The sequence below is a fragment of the Haliotis rubra genome, unplaced genomic scaffold, assembly GCF_003918875.1.
Source record: "Haliotis rubra isolate DU_JTF1 unplaced genomic scaffold, ASM391887v1 Scf242, whole genome shotgun sequence".
In the NCBI taxonomy this organism is placed as follows: Eukaryota; Metazoa; Mollusca; class Gastropoda; order Lepetellida; family Haliotidae; genus Haliotis; species Haliotis rubra.
This window is the reverse complement of record NW_025766470.1, coordinates 388,624-411,942: the sequence shown is the minus strand read 5'-3', so window position 1 is coordinate 411,942 and position 23,319 is coordinate 388,624. Positions and strand designations below refer to the sequence as shown.

At 40.5% G+C, this 23,319-nt stretch overlaps 1 protein-coding gene across 1 annotated transcript in view; it reads right to left on the bottom strand.

Moving 5' to 3' along the window:
• LOC124278857 (multiple epidermal growth factor-like domains protein 8) overlaps nt 1-23,319 on the bottom strand; it is a 64,258-nt gene that overhangs the window by 27,656 nt on the left and 13,283 nt on the right. The window contains 15 exon segments of the mRNA XM_046714641.1: nt 2,870-2,976; nt 3,512-3,988; nt 4,297-4,512; nt 4,689-4,719; nt 5,006-5,120; nt 5,123-5,179; nt 6,075-6,175; nt 7,865-7,948; nt 10,781-11,184; nt 13,124-13,278; nt 14,069-14,470; nt 14,473-14,601; nt 14,604-15,106; nt 15,108-15,199; nt 15,835-15,998. Coding sequence (XP_046570597.1) covers nt 2,870-2,976; nt 3,512-3,988; nt 4,297-4,512; nt 4,689-4,719; nt 5,006-5,120; nt 5,123-5,179; nt 6,075-6,175; nt 7,865-7,948; nt 10,781-11,184; nt 13,124-13,278; nt 14,069-14,470; nt 14,473-14,601; nt 14,604-15,106; nt 15,108-15,199; nt 15,835-15,998 — 3,037 coding nt within the window.

The window sequence follows — 23,319 nt, the reverse complement described above, 5'->3', positions numbered from 1 at the left end:
TGCAGGTTGTAGAGTTGTGCAGGCTGTAAACTGTAGAGATCGCACATGTTATAGATCTTTTTGTTGAGTTTTAAACTCAGACAAAACCATCCGTTTTCATCATTGCTTCGTTTTATTCAGCCGTATGGTAATAGAGTCGACGTCAACATCCTGCCTGTTGATGTAAGGGTTTGTTAACCCTAGGGTTCGCGAACCCTGTAGATGTCTGCTTTGCTGTTATCTGCCTGTAGATCTGAGAGTTTTCGAACCTTGTAGATGTCTGTAGCTTTCTCAAAGATGTGCGTAGGTTAGAAGGTACCTTGGATATAGGTTCAATCGGAGGAATAGTCACCGAGTTAAAGTTGTCGTTGCGCATCATATAAGTGTAGACTTCATTTTTATCCTTAGAAAGAGACTCCAAGTTCAACCCGTTGGCAATCCACGCTGTAACCTCTGAGTCTGGGAAGTTTGCAAGTCCAAAGTCTCCTGATTATTAGTGCTAGGTCTCAACGACTCATCTATCTGCGAACATGTATCCCTTCTCAAACCTTCATCATCCTTTCGCGAACCTGTCTGAAGATTCCTCCCTATGCGAACGTCTATCTTGGGAATGCTCTCTTCGCGAACCTTTATCTGTAGATACATCTCTTCGTGAACCTCTGTGAGGTGAGCTCTCTCTTGCTTGAGCGCCTATCGTGAGTCTTAACTCCTGTGCTGTGAGCCTTCTCTTCGCAAACCCTGTCTTATGGTGAGTGACTTCGCGAACGTCTTTGAGAGATATGAGATCTCAACCTAGAGCGGCTAGGTGTAGGAGCTGGATCCTTCAATGTTCTCGAACGTTGAGGGCTCACAGATGTAGAATTGAGAGTATGCATCTCATCTCTTCTATCCTCCAAGATGACAGAGTCGACCGACTGTAGAGACCTCGCAAAGGTGTACGTTCGCCAACGTAGTTCTATGAGGAGTAGGTTCGTGCAGGCCCGTAGGTTCGCACTGGTCCATAGGTTTGCGCACGGTGTAGGTCAATGAGAGGCTTTTCCTAGCCTTCGCTTCCTCCTGGAACCTATGTTCCATCATGGCCATCATCTGGTTGGTGAATTGTTTCATAAATTCCCCTGGGTCAAAGTTCTGCATAGGTTGAAGCTGCTGCGGTGTAGATGAAGCCTTCGCGAACACTGATGAGTTCTGTGCCTCAACTTCACTCCGAGAAGTAAGAGGTAGTTCGTCAAACAGCTGTCCTGCTGTGACCGTTGTAGGGGACGATCTCGTAGTTGTAGAGGTCGATTGAGTCGCTGATCTCATAGATACTTTGGGTAGAAGTAATGGGCGTTCATCAAAGACGTCTAATTCGTGTGGAGGTAATATCTCTTCGTTGAAGGATTTCTGCTGCGTTGATGTACTAGCACGCATAGATTTGCCCTCCGATCTGGTAACAGATGCTTTCTTCTGCGTTGTAGAAGAGGATGACGTCTTTTTCTCAGCCTGAGACGGAGTCGACTGCAATGTAGACGATCTCTTCTTGGCCCCCTTACCAGCAGACTGCCCCTGTAACGCACTAAACATAGCACAAGTATTATGAACATCAGCAGTAGCAAGCAACATACAGTTTGAGGGCTGATCTCCTGTTTTATCAACCGTGACTTGAGATGACTTTCTCACCAGATCCATGGCACGTCTATAGATATAAAACAAATATTGATTAAATTGAAGATTTGATAAATCAACACAATAAGTACAGCGCAAGCTGGAAACACATGGTTTTATGCACGAAGGCACTGGGGGGTGAGGATCAGCCATGGATAACCTGTGCCTGCAAACACTGCAAGATTTCATGAAATGTAAACAAAGTTACATGATGATGAAAACACAACTCAAATGTAATTAATTTCTACAATTTTTTTACAAATACTACATAGTAGTTATAGTCAAATCCATATACATCGTAATTTTGAAGAATAGGACCTAAATATAAAAGGATATAATGCCATATACGGGACTCCAGTGCTCGCTTGGGCGAAAAGGGAGGTAACTCGTGGGTGAGTGTATTTATACTTCCGCTTCGGGAACTTGAAGGGATTCAAGTGTTCCACTACCATTCGAAAGGGAAAGGGAGATAAGCAAAAGATCATGAGTCAGGATAAGTAAAAATTATCATTTTCATGATCAAATATTTCTTGATTAAGTTTAAAAACATACCTATATATGTGATATATTTAAGGTGTTACAAATCTATCAATAGAATTTCTAGATAAAAAACTTTAATATCACCTGCATACCGACCTTTCTGATTGCCTGATGACAATCTAATAGCATATTTAAATCTGTAAATATTTTGACAAGTCAAACTGGTGAAAGCCATGTCTGTTAGTCCTGTTACATAATAAGATTTCACATAATCAATAAAGTGAGGAAAAGCCAGCATGCCACCTAATTTTGGCATTTGCTGATATAGACAGACAGATTGTTTATTTCTCTGCCAAAGTATTTGTCATAATCATATATGATAAGTGTTTTGCTACTTAGGTGAAATAAATAACCATCACATACATCTATTCTTTGTCAGCATTTTCTTTCAAATATTGAAAAAAATATTGTACTAAAAACTGAACTAGTATGTATAAAGTATACATTGTATAGATATATATAAACTTTTACTATAATAGACTGTTGAAAAAAGATGTTATTATTTTTTTATATGGGGCCCTTTTGACTAGGGGTTTGGGGCCCTTTTACTTTTTGATGCGGCCCTCTTGACTTTTTGATGCAGCCCTTTTGACTAGGGGTTTGCGGCCCTTTTGACTTTCTTGCGGCCCTTTTGACTTTTCCGTTTTGGGGCCCTTTTGTCATGCGGCCTTTAAACCTGTTCCCTGCAATAACTGAGTGGACTTACATGTGACAAGGTGGATGGCATTCACTAGCATTGCGTATTGTCTGCTCCACACGTCCACGCCTCGTATTACACTGACCATCGCCGGACACCCACTCACACAGGGGGTTCTGGGAAACAGGAGAACAGTGATGTATTGTGTCATACCCGTCTGGAGAGTTATACATAAAAAACTCAGATACATCACATTACTCAGCATACACAAAAACTTACCAGCAAACAATGTTAAACATTTGCAAAGTTCAGAAAGTAACAGAGAAGCCAACACTGAATCTAATGAAAGTGGAGTCACAGAAGGTGCAAGTTGGTGGTGAGTGCATAGCCGGCTCTGCCATTTTGTTTCACTTATATCCAGGCTTAAACATGCCTTCGAGAAAAACTTTGAGAAACTTTGTCGTCAATAACACGCAATATACACAATCGAGACCCAAATGATCACACGCTAAGCTTCAGAATACTGTTACCGGTGTCAGCTCAAATAAATCACTGGTGACTTACAAAATTGTATAGCATTAACAAGAATCAAGAATTTGTTCTAAACACTCAGAGTTTTCTAAAGACAAATCAGAGAGTGGATTTTGTGTTTGAAAATCAGAGTGGTTGGCATCTGTGTGTATACCCACAGAGATTTGACATGATACTTACTGAAGCACAGGTGTGGCAGCTGACGTAGTAATCACAGCACGGGCACTCAGCCATGCTGGTTATCAGGTAGGGATCATGAGGGCCATTACATGCTGACTCGTTGTTCAGAGTGTCGCGTCTCAAGCAGGTGTCTGTTGCTGGACACCAGCTACAGAGGGCATCGGTCAAACAAGACAGGCAGTTGTAATGGCCACTGCAGGAACCGTTGCTGTATGGTTCAAGGAACTCGTAAGTGATGTCTCGGGGCTGGTTGAAGGTGGCTTTGATTTCTCGGTTCCATGCCAGTTTTGTATGTGATGAAGGATAGAACATATCGTTGCTTTTCAGGTTCTGGCTGCTTTTTATTGTTTGTTCTGTTTCTTGTTCCACGTAGTACTTGAAGCCACGCTGAACGTAGGGGAAGACTGGACTGTTGTCACGACGACGAGCCATTTTAGAAGTATATTCATTCTGGCTCTCCACATGTGAGACAAGTTCCTGAAAGTAAACCACCTTGTCATAAAAATATCAGAGTGGCCTCTTGTCACAACAATGAGCCATTTTAGAAGTATCTTCGTTCTGGTAAAGTGTCGTATATTCAGAAGGTGTCTAAACCTGCTGAATGCCTATCAGGCATAAGGTAAAATGCCATATATTAAAAAGGTGTCTACCCTTTGGAATGGCTACCAAGCATGAGGCTAGGGGTCATACATTCAGAGAGTGTGCAACCCTACTAGATTGTAAGGCAGCATGGAGGAAGGGGGCAGGGTCTTAAGATTCCTCAGGTTTGAACTGCTGTGACTGACCTTGTGATCCCTGGCTTCGTCTCGGCTGAGGTAGAGCTTTCCCTCAGCCTGCTGAATACCATGGTACAGACTCAGCTGGCGGTCAGGGGTAGGAACTGCATTCAGTGGATGCAAGTAGCCAATAATGTCAGCACTATACACAAATGGCCGTGCTACTTCTCCTTCAAAGTTGTACACAAACTTCAGTCGAGCTTCTGCCTTGCGAATCAGGCTCACCTGCAATTGATTACAAGAGTGTGGAAAATGTGCTCTATGTTCCTAACTCATTCTGGGCACGCAGTACTGAACTCATCATCATCATCATCATCATCATCATCCAGTAACACTAATGGTCAGGGATTCGTCATGGTTATATATCTAGACTTGCTAAAAGGCCAATAATCCGACAGAACTCTGAAGCAAATGTCAGCAAAAGTTCCTAAACTGGAATTACAAATTTCCCAGCCTATGTAGTAACTGATTTTATGGCTTTTAGAAGCAACGCGTATTTTGTCAACCATTTTTCGAAAAACATAAAAAATTCCAATCCTAAACTGCCTGACAAGTTCACTAGATTTACAGTGATATTTCTTTGTGGTTTAATGCCAAAGACTCAGCAATATTCCAGCTATATGGCGATAGAGAGGCTTGGATAGTTCCCTGTTCATACTGCTGATTTATAAATGTGCACCAGGTGATCTTGAGAGTCAAAGAAGGCAAGATTGCTTACTTCATCAGGAAAGGTGGTGTTCTTGGGACTCCTATAGCGTGCATCCAGTGGAGGCCAGCAGGGTAGTCCTCCAGCACACACTGCTCTATGGTGGTGAGGTTCCGCTCAGTCCCTCCCACCAGCCCTCCAGCCCCGACACAGTGTTGTTGGCCGACTCACATGTTCCTTTCGGATCTGGAACAAGCAATTAGGGGCTTCATGATTAGCTTACTTTTGTGTCCAATACAGCAACATTATTGACTGTTTGTAGCAGATTAAGACAACTTGTATATTAATCAAACATTTACGCCCATGTTGTTTCTATCTTACCGTTGTACTTTTATGCAGTATGTACATGGCATCTGCAATAATTCTGCAGTGATATGTAAACACTGAAATTCATTTGTACATGATATGTCTGTTAAATGCTCGTCAAACATATGTGATCCTGTATTTATAACATGGAATTGGGAAATAAAAGACTTAAATGAAAAAAATAAATAAAAGAAATGTTTAACTTTCTTGCCAAATTTCAAACGCTGAAATTAATTTCAAGGTCTGGTGAAACCTGAAGCTGGCCTAGCGGATATGTCTCTGTTAGAGAGTAGAACAAATTGTTGGTAACAGTTAAGCCATGTAGTGACGCTTTAGTTTTGCTGAAAAGTTCTTAAAATTCCAACTCATTTTATGATCATATATTTATTGATGGGTCATCACTCAAACCAATGCTCAATCCTGAAATGTTAACCAATCCCGACTTGCTCAATCCTGAAATGTTAACCAATCCCGACTTGCTCAATCCTGAAATGTTAACCAATCCCGACTTGCTCAATCCTGAAATGTTAACCAATCCCTGCACACAGCAATATTCCAGCTATATGATGGCGGTCTGTAAATAACGAGTTTGGACCAGACAATCCAGTGATCAACATCATGAGCATGAATCTACGCAACTGGTATACGATGATATGCCTCAACCAAGTGAGCAAGCCTGACCACCTGTTAGTCGCCTCTGGGCTACTGGAGACCAATTCTAACCCGGATCTTCACGGGTTCCATTCTGAAAGGTAAACTGAGGACGCCATGTTACCTGTCTGTTTCTGACACTTGGCCTCTTTGACACACCACATGCACTTCTCGTTGTACACGCTGAGCCTTGGGGAGTTGATGACATCCACGCCACGACCTTGACTTGCACACGAGCCACATGAATGTAATGTTTTACAGATACCGGGACAATTGGATACGAGTTCACTGTGACTTCTCTCCAAGCATATCTGTAACCATGGTAACATGATATGTCACATGCTTATTATTACCTTCCCAGTCCTTATTGACTGCAGAACGAAGATATTTTGTAACCTGCAAACTTTAACATAGACTAACAACTGATAAAGTGCTAACACCGCTGATGAAAGAGTGTCTAGTTCTTTAATGGTTATGTAATTTGTTTTTAACCCAACACTTAGCAATATTCAGCCTTTGAGACAGTGGCTTATACAGAATCAAGTCGGATCAGACAATCCAATGTCGCTAGCAAAGTATTTTTTCCCTTAAATGTGGGATAAGACACTTTTCAAGACAGGTGTTGATAACCAATGAAAAGTTAAAACATTTTCTGATATCAATCCAATTAAGAGATGGAAATAAATAAAAATTCAAAAAGACCATAGGGGTCATGGACTTTATTCCCAGCTGTTTCACAATCACATCCTAACAAAATACTCTAAGATTTTCAAATTTCAATCATTAATGTGCCCTTAATACATTCAAATATTAGTACATCTTCAGCAGTTCACAGTATATAGATTGTGTGAATTTTGAAATTTTGCGTATAATTTATTATAAAAGGGACCTGAAAGCTTGCACCAAATGTCTCGTGCAACAATCAGACATGGAGGATTAGGAAGACTGAACAATGTACAGCATGTGTCAAAATACTTCAATGCCCTTGGGGACTGAAAGAATCATATTGTTTGTTAGGCATAGGTAATTTCATCTAGCCTGGGGCCTATGGGTTTGATCAGTTTCCATAACTGGTCAAAAACTAATCACATTTAAATTGTTGACTCTGTAATGTATTTTCTAAGCAGAGGTCATCATGAACTGGCATAATAACATTTGAACTTACAGGTAAAAATAGAATTGTGAAATATGCTGGAAATCCCTGAGCCTAATCAGAACTGTTTCTAACTCACCTCTTTCCGTGTGCGATGATAGCAGTGTGTCTTAAACGGTAATCCTATGATCTCACTTCTACAGTACATACACTCTGGGTCACCAACACACAGGTCAGAGGTCATGTAGTCCCTCACAATGGTCAAATGTTGTGTTTTTCACACCGGTGAAAGTCTGGAGGAAGAAAATCATATATACTTACAGTGTATAAAATAGTTTTGACATGTGGCCTGTCCAAGGGCTAGTTGTGTCCAAAAAGTGACCAGTCCTGAGTGAGTGAGTCAGTGTAGTTGTAATGCGCCCGCACTCAGCAATATTCCAGCTATATGGCGGCGGTCTGTAAATAATCGAGTCTGGACCAGATAATCCAGTGATCAACAGCATGAGCATCGTGGGGAACAGATGACATGTGTCAACCCTGTCAGCGAACCTGACCACCCGATCCCGTTAGTAGCCTCTTACGACAAGCATGGGTTACTGAAGGTTCATTCTAACCCGACCTTCACGGGTGACCAGTCCTGAACAAACATGTAATTTTTTAAGTAAAATTGATATTTTATACTTATCCTGACTCTTTTGAAGTGGAACACTTGAATTGAATCCCTTTGAAGTTCCCGAAGCGGACGTAAAATACACTCACCCACGAAGTTACCTCCCTTTTGCCCTTTTCCCGTGCAAAAACAGTCATTTGACCAGCCTTACTTGTCACTCTCTCCTGATTTTTCTGCCAAAGAACTTGCATCTGCTGTGCAATCCGGTGTTTCCAGTGGGGAGGTCGGGGAGGGCCTGCGTCATGAGTCAGGATAAGTATCTAAACATCAATTTTACTTTAAAAATTACATGTTTTTCTTATCCTGACTCATGATCTTCTTTTGCTTATAGAATCCAAACGGATTGGTGGTGGGTCAAGCCACTTTGTGGATTCATCAGCTGTCCTTAAATACGCCTCAGATATTGTCGCTGCCTTTATCTGCGACGCCCATGACGACGCATCATGCGACGCTCAAACACACACACACACACGGGAACTGTGGAAACGGCATTTCCATGATCCTATTCTTCCAACTTCCGCATAACTCGGGGACCACTTTCTTGTCTTACTTCAGTCTCAGACAAGTTGAATCATGTTGATTCATGTGGCTACAGATAAACTAGTATCTTCTTATTACTAGATATCTCATAACAACCCATAGATTATGATAAGATCTTTATCATAAATGAGTTACTTGCCGATTTATGGAGAAAGCCACTGTAGAGTTGTCCGTGTGGACCATAGTTGTAAGGCGTTGATCACGGCTTTCATCTCCTGCAGATTGATGTGAAAATGCTGCTCTGTTTAGGACCACTTCCCTGATGCAACTTGATTGTTGAGATGTACACCCCAACCTTGTATCGATGCGCTTCACGTGAGAGATGTGTGTTGAAGGCGGCTCTTGTAAATAGGTCCCTCCATGCAGACGCGTTCTACCTGTGGGTCCACCAAAGTAGGTATCTCTTGAGATTGTCTGGCAGCAAGATAGGGTCGACACTGTCCAGATGTTTTGTCAGGAACCGTTGCAGCGGCCTTAGTTGTAACCTTCCTGTGCGAGTCAAGTCCTGCGCGAGGTTAGCAGACCGAGTAGACATTGCCATGTTCGTAGTGTTAACGGAGAGATGACTGCTTGTGGAATCATGGCTTGTATCTTGACCCACAATTCTGGGACCACAATTCAATTCTGTGTTGTGATAATTCTTATTCCCAGCAATTGAAGATCTTGTTTTGATTCTAACTCCAACTTCATCAGGTTCACTAGTCATCCTAGTTGCGTGAGCAACTTAATTGTGAAGTTCAGCTGCTGTCTGAGTCGATTGGCACTTTGAAGAACCTGTATGCTGTCGTCAGATAACCGGCACTCGCGTGACCTCGATGCTGCAGATAGGTGCCAATAGGCTTGGTTATTAAGTAAGAATAACCATAGAGCTGATGATATTCCAAACGGATAACGACGTTCCATTGGAAGTCCTAACCTCTGATTGCAGTGATGATATATCATTCTTCCCTTATATCGTGTGAGGCGATCTGTGTTGATCAGCATACATTGAAGCGTTGTCTATTTATAGCAAGGCAGGCTCCCCTATCGCAGGGGACAGGTACTTACGTCAGCGACAACTTCCAAGATAAAGATCGTTTATCCTGCTGTCAAGGCTAGACATCTATTAGATTCCCATGATGATAACAGGCCATAGTTGTATACTGTTTCCAAAGGCTGCCCCGTGCATTACAATGGGTTTGTTTACAAGTCAGTAAACTTGCTGGCCTGCTCTGTCAGTAGGAGGCGTTGTCTGACATGGACCAATCAGCTTCCAAGCATGATGTCACCGGTGTTGTAGCAAGTTGGCCTCCATAAAATCTGGTGCAATAGTTGGTTGAGTAAAAGCGCGTAGTTCTCGCTGCTCATACAAACCTCTTGATTAAGGGTTCCTCCAAGTATAAAATATTGTTCAGCGATATTAATCATGTATTCCCATTGTGGATAATATAAGCCAGCATGATGAAGGAGGCTGTCGAGGGCGTATGTCTGTATGGATCTTGAAGAAATACCGATGTCGAATCTAGTTGATAGGATATAAAATCCTAATCCCCGGCTGAGTGACAAGTGTTAATAATATCATCTGCACGTCCGTTCAAGGATTCTTGAAGGCGTTGTTAACCTTAAGCCCTTTACGAAGGTGCGCCTTGAGGTTCTCCAGTGCTTGAGATATCAGCTTAATAGGTGATATCATATTGGAGTCGAAGTCATCAGCGTATATGCAGTGCGTCTCTGTTGGGTTGGAGTGAGTGAGTGAACTACAATATCCGCAGGCCATCTGCTACCCAGGATAAGACCTCTGCATCCCTGTAGATGAAGGGATTCCTTTCATCAAGTAGGATGTCGTCGAAACTGAACCTACTACAGGTGTAAGGTTCGTGCAGGTTGTAGAGTTGTGCAGGCTGTTAACGTACAGATTGCACACATGTTGTTGATCTTTTAATCATTGCTTCGTTTTATTCAGCCATTATGGTAATAGAGTCAACGTCATCATCCTGCCTGTTGATTTAAGGGTTAGCATAACCCTGCAGATGTCTGCATTGCCGTTATCTGCCTGTATATCTGAGAGTTCTCGAACCTTGTAGATGTCTGCAGCTTTCTCAAAAGCTGTGCGTAGGTTAGAAGGTACCTTGGATATAGGTTCAATCGGAGGGATAGTCACCGAGTCAAAGTCGTCATTGCACATCTTATATGTGTAGACTTCATCCACATCCTTAGAAGGAGACTCCAAGTTCAATCCATTGACTATCCAAGCTGTAACCTTGGAGTCTGGGAAGACGAAGTCGGCTTGTTCATTAGATATATCTCGGTCCAGTAGAACTATGCCTCCGCGAATCATCCTTCTGTGAACCTGTATCCCAATAGTCATCCCTTTTCGAACCTCCCTCTCTTGCATCAACCTTCCGCGAACCTCTATCTCTAGATTCCTCCCTTCGCGAACGTCTATCTTGTGAGTCCTCCCTTCGCAAACCTCTGTCTCTAGATACAACTCTTCGCAAACCTCTCTGTCTTGTGAATCCTCTCTTCTTGAACCTCTGTCTTGTGCTACTCTTCGCGAACATCTATCTTGAGATCCATCCCGACAAGTTGAATCCTGCTTCCGTAAACCTGGTTCTCGCGAACGTCTGTGAGAGATGTGTGATCTTGATCTAGAGCAGCTTGGTGTTGGAGATGGATCCTTAGGTGTTTCTTGAACGTTGAGGGTTCGCAGATGTAGATGTCGAGCGTGTGAGTAGACTTCTCATGCCTTCTATCTTCCTCCATGATGACAGAGTCGTCAGACTGTGGACCTTCGCATAAGGGTATCGTTAAGCCAACGTAGTCTTGTGGCGTAGATCTATGAGGAGTAGGTTCGGCGCAGATGTCCGAGGGTTTGCGCACGTTGTCAGCAGATGAGAGGTTCCGTCGAGCCTTCGCCTCTTCCTCGAACCTACATTCCATCATGGCCATCATCTGGTTGGTGAATTGCCTCATGAATTCACCTGGATCAAAGTTCTGCGTTGATTGAAGCTGCTGCGGTGTAGATGAAGCGTTCGCGAACGCTGATGAGTTGTGTGCCTCAACTTCACTCTGTTGAGAAGTTGGTGGTTGGTCGTCAAACAGATGGCCTGCTGTAGCAGTTGCAGGAGACGATCTGGTAGTCGTGGAAGACGATTGAGTCGCTGATCTAGTAGGTACTTCAGGTAGAAGTAACGGAGGTTCATCAAATACGTCTACTTCATGAGGAGGTATAATCTCTTCGTTGAAGGATTTCTGATGCCTTGACTTACTAGGCCGCGTAGATTTAGCCTCCGAACTGGCTACAGATGCTCTCCTCTGCGACGTAGATGAAGACGAAGTCTTCTTCTTACTAAGAGCCGGTGTCAACTCCATTGTAGCCGATCTCTTCTTAGCCCGTCTGAGACAACTGCCCCTGCAACGTATCTCGACACTCAAGTATTATGAATTTCTGCAGTAGCAAGCAACATAAGGTTAGCAGACTGATCTCCAGATTTATCAGCCGTGACTTGCGATGACTTCCTCACCCAATCCATGGCACGTCCTATAGATATAAGACAAATATTGATTAAACTGTAGATTTGATAAATCAACACAATATGTACAACGCCAGCTGGAAGAACATGGTTAGATGCACGAAGGGCATTGGGGATGAGGATCAGTCACGGATAACCTGTGCCTGCAAACACTGCAAGATTTCATGAAATGTAAGCAAGTTACATTACAATGAAAATATGACACAAATACAAAAAAAATTCTTCAATTTTTTCATATAATACATAGTTATTATAGCCAAATCCATACACAGCGTAATTTCAAAGAATAGGGTCTAAATAAAAAGGATATAATGCTGTATATGGGACTCCAGTGCTTGCCCAACATCCGGCTTGGGCTTAAAAGGAGAGTGACAAGTAAGGCTGGTCACATGACTGTTTATCTTGAGAAAGGGGAGGTAACTCGTGGGTGAGTGTATTTTTTCACGTCCACTTCGGGAACTTCAAAGGATTCAAGTGTTCCACTACCATTCGAAAGGGAAAGGAGATAAGCAAAACTGATTTTGAATGAATAAAAAAAAAAAAAGATGCACAAAAAAAAAAGACGTTTAAACTGATGTAGGGCTCCACGAAAATCAAGATTGGGATAATGTTTTCTTTTCTGATGAAAGTTCTGTCTGGCTTTTTCCGAACTGTGTGAACTTTAGACTAAAGATACCGTGAAACCCATCTACCAACGCCCGAAATGTCACATGTGGGGTGGGATATCATCACATATTACGTTGTTGGGTACTTTCACTGGACATTTGACCGAAGGGACGATATGTTGACCTCCTAAATGATTACCTCCTTCCACCAGCATACGAACACTGTATGAAGATGATTGGATTTTCCAGCATGATAACGATCCAAAACACACTGCAGGCTACACAAAGCTGTGGTTGTAGGACGAAAGTGTTCACATTTTAAACTAGCCCAACTACAGCCCAGATGTTAACCCTATTGAGAATGTGTGGGGACTAAGGAAGGACAGAATAAACCCAAAAGGACAGAAATACTGAGGATATGAAGAAAGAAGTGGTCGAATATTGGGATACACTGTCACACATTTTTCCTTCAAAATTTGATCAGTAGTATACCTAGGGGCATTCAGTCGTGTATTGCAGGGCAAGGTCTCACAAAGTACTGAATAGACAATTAGACTTGAAATATAACTTGAAATGTAATGTATTGTATGCATTGCGGTATAGGAGATCGATATGTTGTATCACAAGCCTTGGATCACAAGATAATACTGTATTGCCGTGATCGATACAACACTAGCATAAGATGCACAATTTTACATCCGGTTAATCTTCAAATCTACATGGGTTCCATCATATACGTCCTAAACACCTTACCTGGTGATGAGCAACTGCGATTGGCACTTTGTAAGCAAGGAGATCCCCATGGACTTTTCCAGAGTAGCCACCGGCTAGCAACATGACATCACCGTAAGCTGCTACTGCTATGTGGCCAAACCGTCCAGTCCTTGGTAATGATGCAGTTGAAAGACCTGTCCGGAAAACAATAGTGTGTTGGGTTACTATTGCTTACAACAGTTTTACATCCTGCTGATGGATTTTACAGCTCAACGAGAGTCTAGACATAGTTGTGTTTTGGGGGTTCTTGGGTTACTATTGCATACAACAGCTGTACATCCTGCTGATAATGGTGGTAGTTTTTAGATCGAAAACTGATATGGGTAATTAAAACAATTTATTAACTTCGTGATGGGGAATGACAGATTATCTTTCCCTTGTCATATTAATTACAGAATTAATATAACTCAGGCAAGATAATCTGTCATTCCCCTGTCATTCACTAGTTATTGCCTAAACATTCTACCTGAAATATTAGTTAAAAATAAAACAAACAAGTGTTTGTCACTGATATGGCAATGTCCCCTGCTGCTAAAGAATGGAATATCTATATTTACTACTTTTTATTTTTTGGTCACATACAAGATGACTGAAATGACTGGTGTCTGCGTAATCCCCCAATGTAGGCTGTCACCAAATTTGAAGATATTGGATACAACAGTGCATGAGATATCACGTTAACAAGAGTTCGAAAAGTGGTCAAAATGTCGTGGTGACCTTGAAAACAAGGTCAAGGTCACCCAAATCGACTGGTGTCTGGGTATCCCCCAATGTAGACTGCCACCAAATTTGAAGACATTGGGTACAACAGTTCATGAGATATCTTGTTAACAAGAATCGGGATGTACGTACGCCGCTGAATACATAGTCCCCGTTCCACGCTATGCGGGGACAAAACTTATGGAAGCACACTTGAGAACTCACCAGTGAAGTGAGTATGATTCATCCACATGTGGCAGCCAAGATGATAGAAATGAAACCCTGAGTTAAAGCATATCTCCAGGCTGTTGTGAAGGTGAGTATTGCCCCCATACACGACGAGGTAATTGCCCAGGATGACAGCAGAATGGAAGGCCCGATCACCGGGAGTACTAGACAGGTTCACCTCTTGATTATGGATCTGTGACCAGTAATTGTCCTCAATATGAAACATGTGTAGTTGATTAATTCTGTGACTAATGATGGAATTTTTCTGCTTGTATCCACCAAACACCACCAGAGACTTGGCTTCCTTGTAATACACCATTGTATGTCCTACGAGACATTTTGGAGGGTAGTTACCTCCCCTTACCAGCACCTTTTCCCATTGTTCCCCCTCCGAGGGGCTATTCTGTATATATGATCGATAAATACCCTATCTTCTGTCTTCCCACCAAATAAATAAATCCACTTTTCCACTGTGGTCAGTGTGTGACCAGTGACAGGCAACGGCTTGACCGTGCTGTTTAAAGCTTTCGGGTCCACTCAAGAGTGGTCAGGTTAAAGAACCACAACTCGCTACTATGGGAGTCATTGGCAAGGATGCCACCAAATATATAGAACCCTTCTTTAAAACCAGCCATTGCATGGCCATTAAGCCCCTCTGGCCAGGATCCAGATTTGGTGAGACTCTCCCACTTGTTTTCCTTCATGCAGTAGCGGACTACATCGCCTAGGACGTTGTTGAGATCATATCCGCCAAACATCCACAAACACTCTGTCTGGTCATGAAAGAAGCCGTGTGAGATGTAATGAGCAGGGTAGCCATTTTCGGCCAGTGTGTACCACTTTCCTGTCCCGCTGTTGTCATGAGTGGAGAGGCTGCAGCTCTGCCCAGTATATCCCTCGTTGCACAGGCACTTCTTCTGCCCATACTTATCACACACACCACTGTTGCTGCATGAGTTAGGACAGAGCCGGTGCTCGCAGCCACTACCGGTGTACTCTTTGTCGCAGATGCAGGTGTGGTTCACGCAGTGTCCGCCCAGTGCAGTTCCAGGGACAGTCATAGACGAAGTAGTTCGTCTCAAAGCCGTCACGCATATAGTTTCTGTCTGTGAACAGGTACAGTAACATCTGAAACAAACAATTACATGAATGTCTATGTTTCTTGTATGAAATAAGTAATTCCTATTGTGTAGCAATACAAAATAAATAACTTTATTACCCCGCAAGCCCCTACCTGAGAAATAAGAAAAACGACGGCTCCATTGGAAAGCAAAAATTAACTTGACTTCCTGTATTACGGCAAAAAAACCCAACATGAATTCCAAGGAGGGACATCTTTTCTCATGAATCCCAACAAGGGACAATTTCTCCCATGCATCCCGTGGCGGCATCTTGTATGTGGCGGGATAGGTCTGCCGAAATGCAACTTTTTTAATCGATAATCGAATTTTGACTGTCAAACGATCAATAAACCAATTATTTGATCGATCAGTGCACCATTATTAAATTCCAAATAAATTATAAATATCAAGACAGTTAAGTGATTGACATCATGAGCATTAATCTACAATGACAAGCATCAAGCAAGTCAGAGAGTCTAAGCATCCAAACCCAATAATGATGGGTTACTGAAGACCAATTCTAACCTAGATCTTCATGAGGGCAATCCTTAGATAACTCTAAATGTAAATTGTCACGACTGAAACAAACCTTTGGAAGACGAACGCTCTGGGCACAAAACTATTGTCTATCTTGCTACTTACATATCCGGAAGTGGCGATAACAGGCGATGGGTGACTGTCCCCTGAGAGGCTGGCCAACATTGGGCTTGTGTGTGAGTCTCCATCATACACAAACAGGAAGTCAAACGAGCACTCTGTCGACATGCTCTTGAACTCCAGCTGGATTGTCTTGTTGGGTCCGCCAGCTGAAAAACAAATGAAACAATGTGAGACACAGTTCACGCAGCAGCTTCCGTACACACTCGTAACATGTATGTAATGAAATACAAGTGAGAGCTATTGTGTTCAAGTATACACTAAATAAATTTGTATTCTCAATTTTCTGTTGACCGACTGAACCTGAGTTAACTCTGAGTGGCAATTTAGAAGTTGGGAAGTGAAATGATGACTTAGTTTATGGATACCAACTACTCACTCGCAAAATAGAAAAAGTTGTTATCCATACAATTTGTCATTATTGAACCAGTTGTGCTGCAGTCAGCAATATTCAAGCAAAATAAAGGAGGATCACTTCTGTAATCCAGAGACAAAGTTTCTGGTGAACATCAGTTTGGTATTACTTTCAGTAGACATGTTGCCAGGATTTCCTGTACCGTATATGACCGTCTATAAGCCAATTTTGAGGACCAAAAATTGCAGTCTGTAGAAGGGGTCGCCTTATCCATGGGTTACGCTTTCACAAACTTTTTTCCAGGGGTAAGAAAATAACATCAGATATCACTGCGTGAACAAACAACAGAAGACGACTTTGTCAGTAGAGACGCCAAATTTACAATTAAACATCACTTGACTAGATTATTTACCTTTTAAGTTATAAGTTGTTTTGCTGGGCATTGTATTATTTGGAGGGATTAAGATTACCATGTGTATCTGTGCCGGAAATAGCAATCAGCTGTGCACACGCTTCCTATCGAAAAAGTTCAAACATGCACAATAATATAACGGGACTTAATTCTGACGCAGTCATCAATAAAATATAATACAGAATACCATTATTTAACCCAAAGAAATATATCCTAGCATTGTGTAATTTTAGTTATAGTTTTTGCTCTATAAATTAATTAAGATTACCGTGTGTATTTGAGCCGAAATAGCAATCAGCTGTGAACACATTTCCTGGTGAACAAGCTCAAACATGCACAATAATATAACGGGATGAATTCTGACGCGAGTCGCCAGTAAAATATAATACAGAATATTATTATTTAACCCAAAGAAATATATCCTAGCATTGTGTAATTTTATCTACAGTTTTATGTAAAATATATATAATCAAAACTAAGGTTATAATGGACCCTCATGAACGCATAAGCATTATGGAATGGGGTAAAATAAGGAAGCCATTTAAATTCACACATTTTTACCGATGTTACTGTTGAATGGGGTAAAATAAGCAAGCCAGTTTGTTGCTACAATACATATGATATTTAGAGAAACAATATATATTATGCATTTTCTGTCAACTACACTTCGCTTCGATCCATGAGTAGACACAATATATATGACAGTGAATTCTTTGAATAATGTGGACCAAAGTTATAATTATTGGTAACTGCCAGTTGTCTGTGGTCTGTGTTTGCAGCGATTAGGACCCCATCGCGGGGATCGAATTTAAGCACCTAAACATACCATTCTGACACTGATTTTAAGGGTCAAGTTTGGGGTCGTCTTATCCATGGGGTCGCCTTATAGACGGTCATATACGGTTACTTAAGACCTGGGCTTAATAGCGGAAAATGACCCCTCCTCGTTAACAAATAAAAAATCCATAATTGCACGCCAGGCTTAAATTCAGGAAATGCCTGTAACTAGGGATGTCACGATACAAAGGTTTCATGAATCGATACGTATCAATGATACTCATGTCACAATTTGATACTTATCACGATACCTATTTCCGCGCATTATTGCATAAATTTAGTTACATTTTGAACATTAATATTACATATTTTATAATTGTCCATGAAAAGATCAACATTTTTATTCTCAGAGATTAAAAGTTCCAATTTCCCATCTTTGTGCATGAAAAGTAATCATTTATAACTCTCATAACATCAAAAAATATTATATAATTGCAAAATGTAAACAATACATAAACATATTTAAACCAATACTTTCAAAACTAAATATCATTTTGAATGTATCAATAATTGTATCATCATATAAAAAAGTATCGATGTATCGATGTATAGTGGCATCCCTACCTCTAACTGAAGAAAATTATTCTAAAACACGATAAAATGGAATGAACCTTAATGAAAATGGAATAATACAGAACACTTTAACCATAAACAGTCATTAAAGAACTTTCATAAACCTGAACTTGAATGACACCCCCTCTTTTGATGAAATATTTGCATACTTTACTCTGTTCTTTGGGATTATATGGGAACGTGTCCTATGATATTGTCACATTTTATTTGCGACTCGCGGTGAGTCATACATATGGTTTGAGATTGTCTATATGAGTAGAGTACCTGACTGCTCTCGGGACTACAAAAGGTTATATATATATATATGAAAACCTCTAACTACAAATGTTATATATGCTGAAGTTTGCTATGTGCTTTTGAAAAGGGACGCCACTCTAAATAATAAAATTTGAAATCTCAATTTAGGCACATGGGCTTAAAAACGGGAAATATCCTGTTTTAAGCCCATGGGCATAATTACGAAAGTGGGCTTGAATATAGGAAATCCCGGTGGTATATGTACTTGGCTTACAAGATGAGTAAAAAAAAGTTGACGACACTAAATTGAACTTGGCTCTAAGCCCATTTTCAGGAGAATTAAATGTTTAAATGTTGATCATTAGATGACCATCTTGAACAGAACTTTACAGATTTTCATGCTTTGAACTGAAATCACAGGCAGACTGAATGAAAATTAAAAGTTGCACTTGTAATTTAACATTTAATTGTAAACTTTAAAGAGTACACTTTAATGTAAAATGATTAATGCCTTGCAGGTGCTTAAAACAGTCAAACATGCAGTAGACGTTTTCATACACTGTACTATGTATACATTTCTAAGATGCCTAGCGGTTAGAACAATCGAATAAAACAATACATTATCAGACAATAAAGGTATAGTTTTTGATGACGTAACAATTGAATGACGTTATCCCGTCACCGCGACATTCTAGTTTGCCCCTCGTAATCGAACCATTTTACATTACGCCACAATGTAAGTGACGTCCACGATGCATGTCAGTTGTCATCGCCTTGTAATGGGCCTCCTACAGTAAACTACACCGTTGCATCCAGTTTCTTGGTTTGCTGTTGCTTCACCCAGCTAACATCACTGGTGGAAACATTACGCTTTATGTTTTACGATGGTTAAAATGTCTCAGTTCGTCTCACAAGTTTTCAGCTTGACACGTAACGCTCGCAATGTTTACATTCCCACAATGCAATTGTGGAATGTCGCTTGACTACTCAACTTCCTCTGGATGTACTGATCTAAACTTACGCTGGTAGTAGAAATGCAACGCTCATATTGCCCCATATGGTTTGTTAATAACAGATGTATTTTAAAATAATTCAGAGAAGATATTTAATCCAAACGTAAACCGTCCATCAAACTGTTATCATTTGTTTTTTTTCTGGTAACGTTCGTCTTAACGTAGGGGCAGACACATCAATAGAACAGCCAGTTTAGCCCCTGTGCGAGGATTCTTAATTTAGGTCACTGACACCGCCGCTTTGTTTTCTGCCTTAAATTAATCGTAATTATCCTTAGAAAGTATTAAATTTGGCATCTTAGAAAAGAATACAGTTAAGCCCTACCACCATGTATATAGTGTAATAAAACACACTTTAAGCCCTGAACTATCATAAAAGCGTCCTCGTGCTTTAACTATAATAGTTCAGGGCAAAAGTGTGTTTTATTACACTATACATGGTGGTAGAGCCAAGTGTATTTCTTAAATAAACATATGTTGAGAAACAATGTGTAATGTTAAATAACTTATACCTTGCGTGTTACCAGAGGCAGTCAAACATACACAAGTTGTAATTCATATACAATACGAAAACATTAAGAGCCGATGCCTACCTATATATTATGTAGTTATGCCTACTTATCTATATGTGAGTGAGTGAGTGAGTTTAGTTTTATGCGCACTCAGCAATATTCCAGCTATATGGCGGGTCTGTAAATAATCGAGTCTGGACCAGACAATCCAGTGATCAACAGCATGAGCATCGATCTGCGCATTGGGAACCGATGACATTTGTCAACCAAGTCAGCTTAAACTGACCACCCGATCCCGTTAATTAGTCGCCTCTTACGACAAGATAGTCAGCCTTTTATGGCAAGCACATGGGTTGCTGAAGACCTATTCTACCCCGGATCTTCACGGGTCACTTATCTATATGTAATATCTGCAAAGAAAGAATGGTCAATGTAACACCGACTACTTTTTTTTTTTATAAGGCCCTATGCCAAACCTGTAACTAGTATCTATTTATATATGCCTTGTTTATGTGAACATCTACTCATAATTAGAATGTCATGTAAACATGTACTGGGAAATAAAAACATTAAAATAAAAAAAAACATAAAAAACTTCCAGATTGCTATTTTCACTGCTACCGACACTTAAAAACTAGCAATTTACTATGGTATTAGAGGTACAAAAGCAGATGATACAAAGTTAAGCAGAGTTTCCATCGTCCACATTACTTAATTATCCAATGGCAGTAGAAAGAACCAACTAGTCATCTAAGGGAACTAGACAGACCTTTTAACCTTAGCTGACCAACAGAACTAGTTAGACCTTTCAGCCTTAGTTGGCTCACGGAACCTGGTATACCTTTCAGACTTAGTTCCTAAAGGAACTAGACAGACATTTCAGACTTAGTTGATTAAAGGAACTAGACAAACATTTCAGACTTAGTTGACTAAAGGAACTAGACAAACCTTTCAGACTTAGTTGACTAGAGGAACTAGACAGACATTTCAGACTTAGTTGACTAAAGGAACTAGACAGACCTTTCAGACTTAGTTGACTAAAGGAACTAGATTTCAGACTTAGTTGACTAAAGGAACTAGACAGACATTTCAGACTTAGTTGACTAAAGGAACTAGACAGACATTTCAGACTTAGTTGACTAAAGGAACTAGACAGACCTTTCAGACTTAGTTGACTAAAGGAACTAGACAGACATTTCAGACTTAGTTGACTAAAGGAACTAGACAGACCTTTCAGACTTAGTTGACTAAAGGAACTAGATAGACCTTTCAGACTTAGTTGACTAAAGGAACTAGACAGACATTTCAGACTTAGTTGACTAAAGGAACTAGACAAACATTTCAGACTTAGTTGACTAAAGGAACTAGACAAACCTTTCAGACTTAGTAGATAAAAGGGACTAGACAGACCTTTTTAACCTTAGTTGACTAAAAGGAACTAGACAGACCTTTCAGCCTTAGTTGACTCACAGAGCTAGATTTACCTCTTCAGCCTTAGCTGACCAACAGAACTAGTTAGACCTTTCAGCCTTAGTTGGCTCACGGGAACCTGGTATACCTTTCAGACTTAGTTGACTAAAGGAACTAGACAGACCTTTCAGACTTAGTTGACTAAAGGAACTAGACAAACATTTCAGACTTAGTTGACTAAAGGAACTAGACAGACATTTCAGACTTAGTTGACTAAAGGAACTAGACAGACCTTTCAGACTTAGTTGACTAAAGGAACTAGACAAACATTTCAGACTTAGTTGACTAAAGGAACTAGACAGACCTTTCAGACTTAGTTGACTAAAGGAACTAGACAGACATTTCAGACTTAGTTGACTAAAGGAACTAGACAAACATTTCAGACTTAGTTGACTAAAGGAACTAGACAGACCTTTCAGACTTAGTTGACTAAAGGAACTAGACAGACATTTCAGACTTAGTTAGTTGACTAAAGGAACTAGACAAACATTTCAGACTTAGTTGACTAAAAACTAGAACTAGACAAACCTTTCAGACTTAGCTATGACTAAAGGAACTAGATAGACCTTTCAGACTTAGTTGACTAAAGGAACTAGACATCCCGACATTTCAGACTTAGTTGACTAAAGGAACTAGACAGACATTTCAGACTTAGTTGACTAAAGGATCTAGACAAACATTTCAGACTTAGTTGACTAAAGGAACTAGACAAACCTTTCAGACTTAGTAGATTAAAGGGACTAGACAGACCTTTTCAGACTTAGTTGACTAAAGGAACTAGATAGACCTTTTTTCAGACTTAGTTGACTAAAGGAACTAGATAGACCTTTCAGACTTAGTTGACTAAAGGAACTATACAGACATTTCAGACTTAGTTGACTAAGGAACTAGACAGGCATTTCAGCCTTAGTTGACTAAAGCAACTAGACAAACATTTCAGACTTAGTTGACTAAAGGAACTAGACAAACCTTTCAGACTTAGTAGATTAAAGGGACTAGACAGACCTTTCAGACTTAGTTGACTAAAGGAACTAGATAGACCTTTTCAGACTTAGTTGACTAAAGGAACTAGATAGACCTTTCAGACTTAGTTGACTAAAGGAACTATACAGACATTTCAGACTTAGTTGACTAAGGGAACTAGACAGACATTTCAGCCTTAGCTGACCAACAGAACTAGTTAGACCTTTCAGCCTTAGTTGGCTCACGGAACCTGGTATACCTTTCAGACTTAGTTCACTAAAGGAACTAGACAGACCTTTCAGACTTAGTTGATTAAAGGAACTAGACAAACATTTCAGACTTAGTTGACTAAAGGAACTAGACAAACATTTCAGCCTTAGCTGACCAACAGAACTAGTTAGACCTTTCAGCCTTAGTTGGCTAAAGGAACTAGATAGACCTTTAAAGACTTAGTTGACTAAAGGAACTAGATAGACATTTCAGACTTAGTTGACTAAAGGAACTAGATAGACCTTTTCAGACTTAGTTGACTAAAAGGAACTAGACAGACCTTTCAGCCTTAGTTGGCTCACGGAACCTGGTATACCTTTCAGTCTTAGTTGACTAAAGGAACTAGACAGACCTTTCAGCCTTAGTTGACTAAAGGAACTAGATAGACCTTTTCAGTCTTAGTTGACTAAAGGAACTAGACAGACATTTCAGACTTAGTTGACTAAAGGAAACTAGATAGACCTTTTAAGACTTAGTTGACTTAAAGGAACTAGATAGACATTTCAGACTTAGTTGACTAAAGGAACTAGATTCAGACTTAGTTGACTTAAGGAACTATACAGACATTTCAGCCTTAGTTGGCTAAGGGAACTAGACAGACATTTCAGCCTTAGATGACTAAAGGAACTAGACAAACATTTCAGACTTAGTTGACTAAAGGAACTAGACAGACATTTCAGACTTAGTTGATTAAAGGAACTAGACAGACATTTCAGACTTAGTTGACTAAAGGAACTAGACAGACATTTCAGACTTAGTTGACTAAAGGGAACTAGACAGACATTTCAGACTTAGTTGACTAAAGGAACTAGACAGACATTTCAGCCT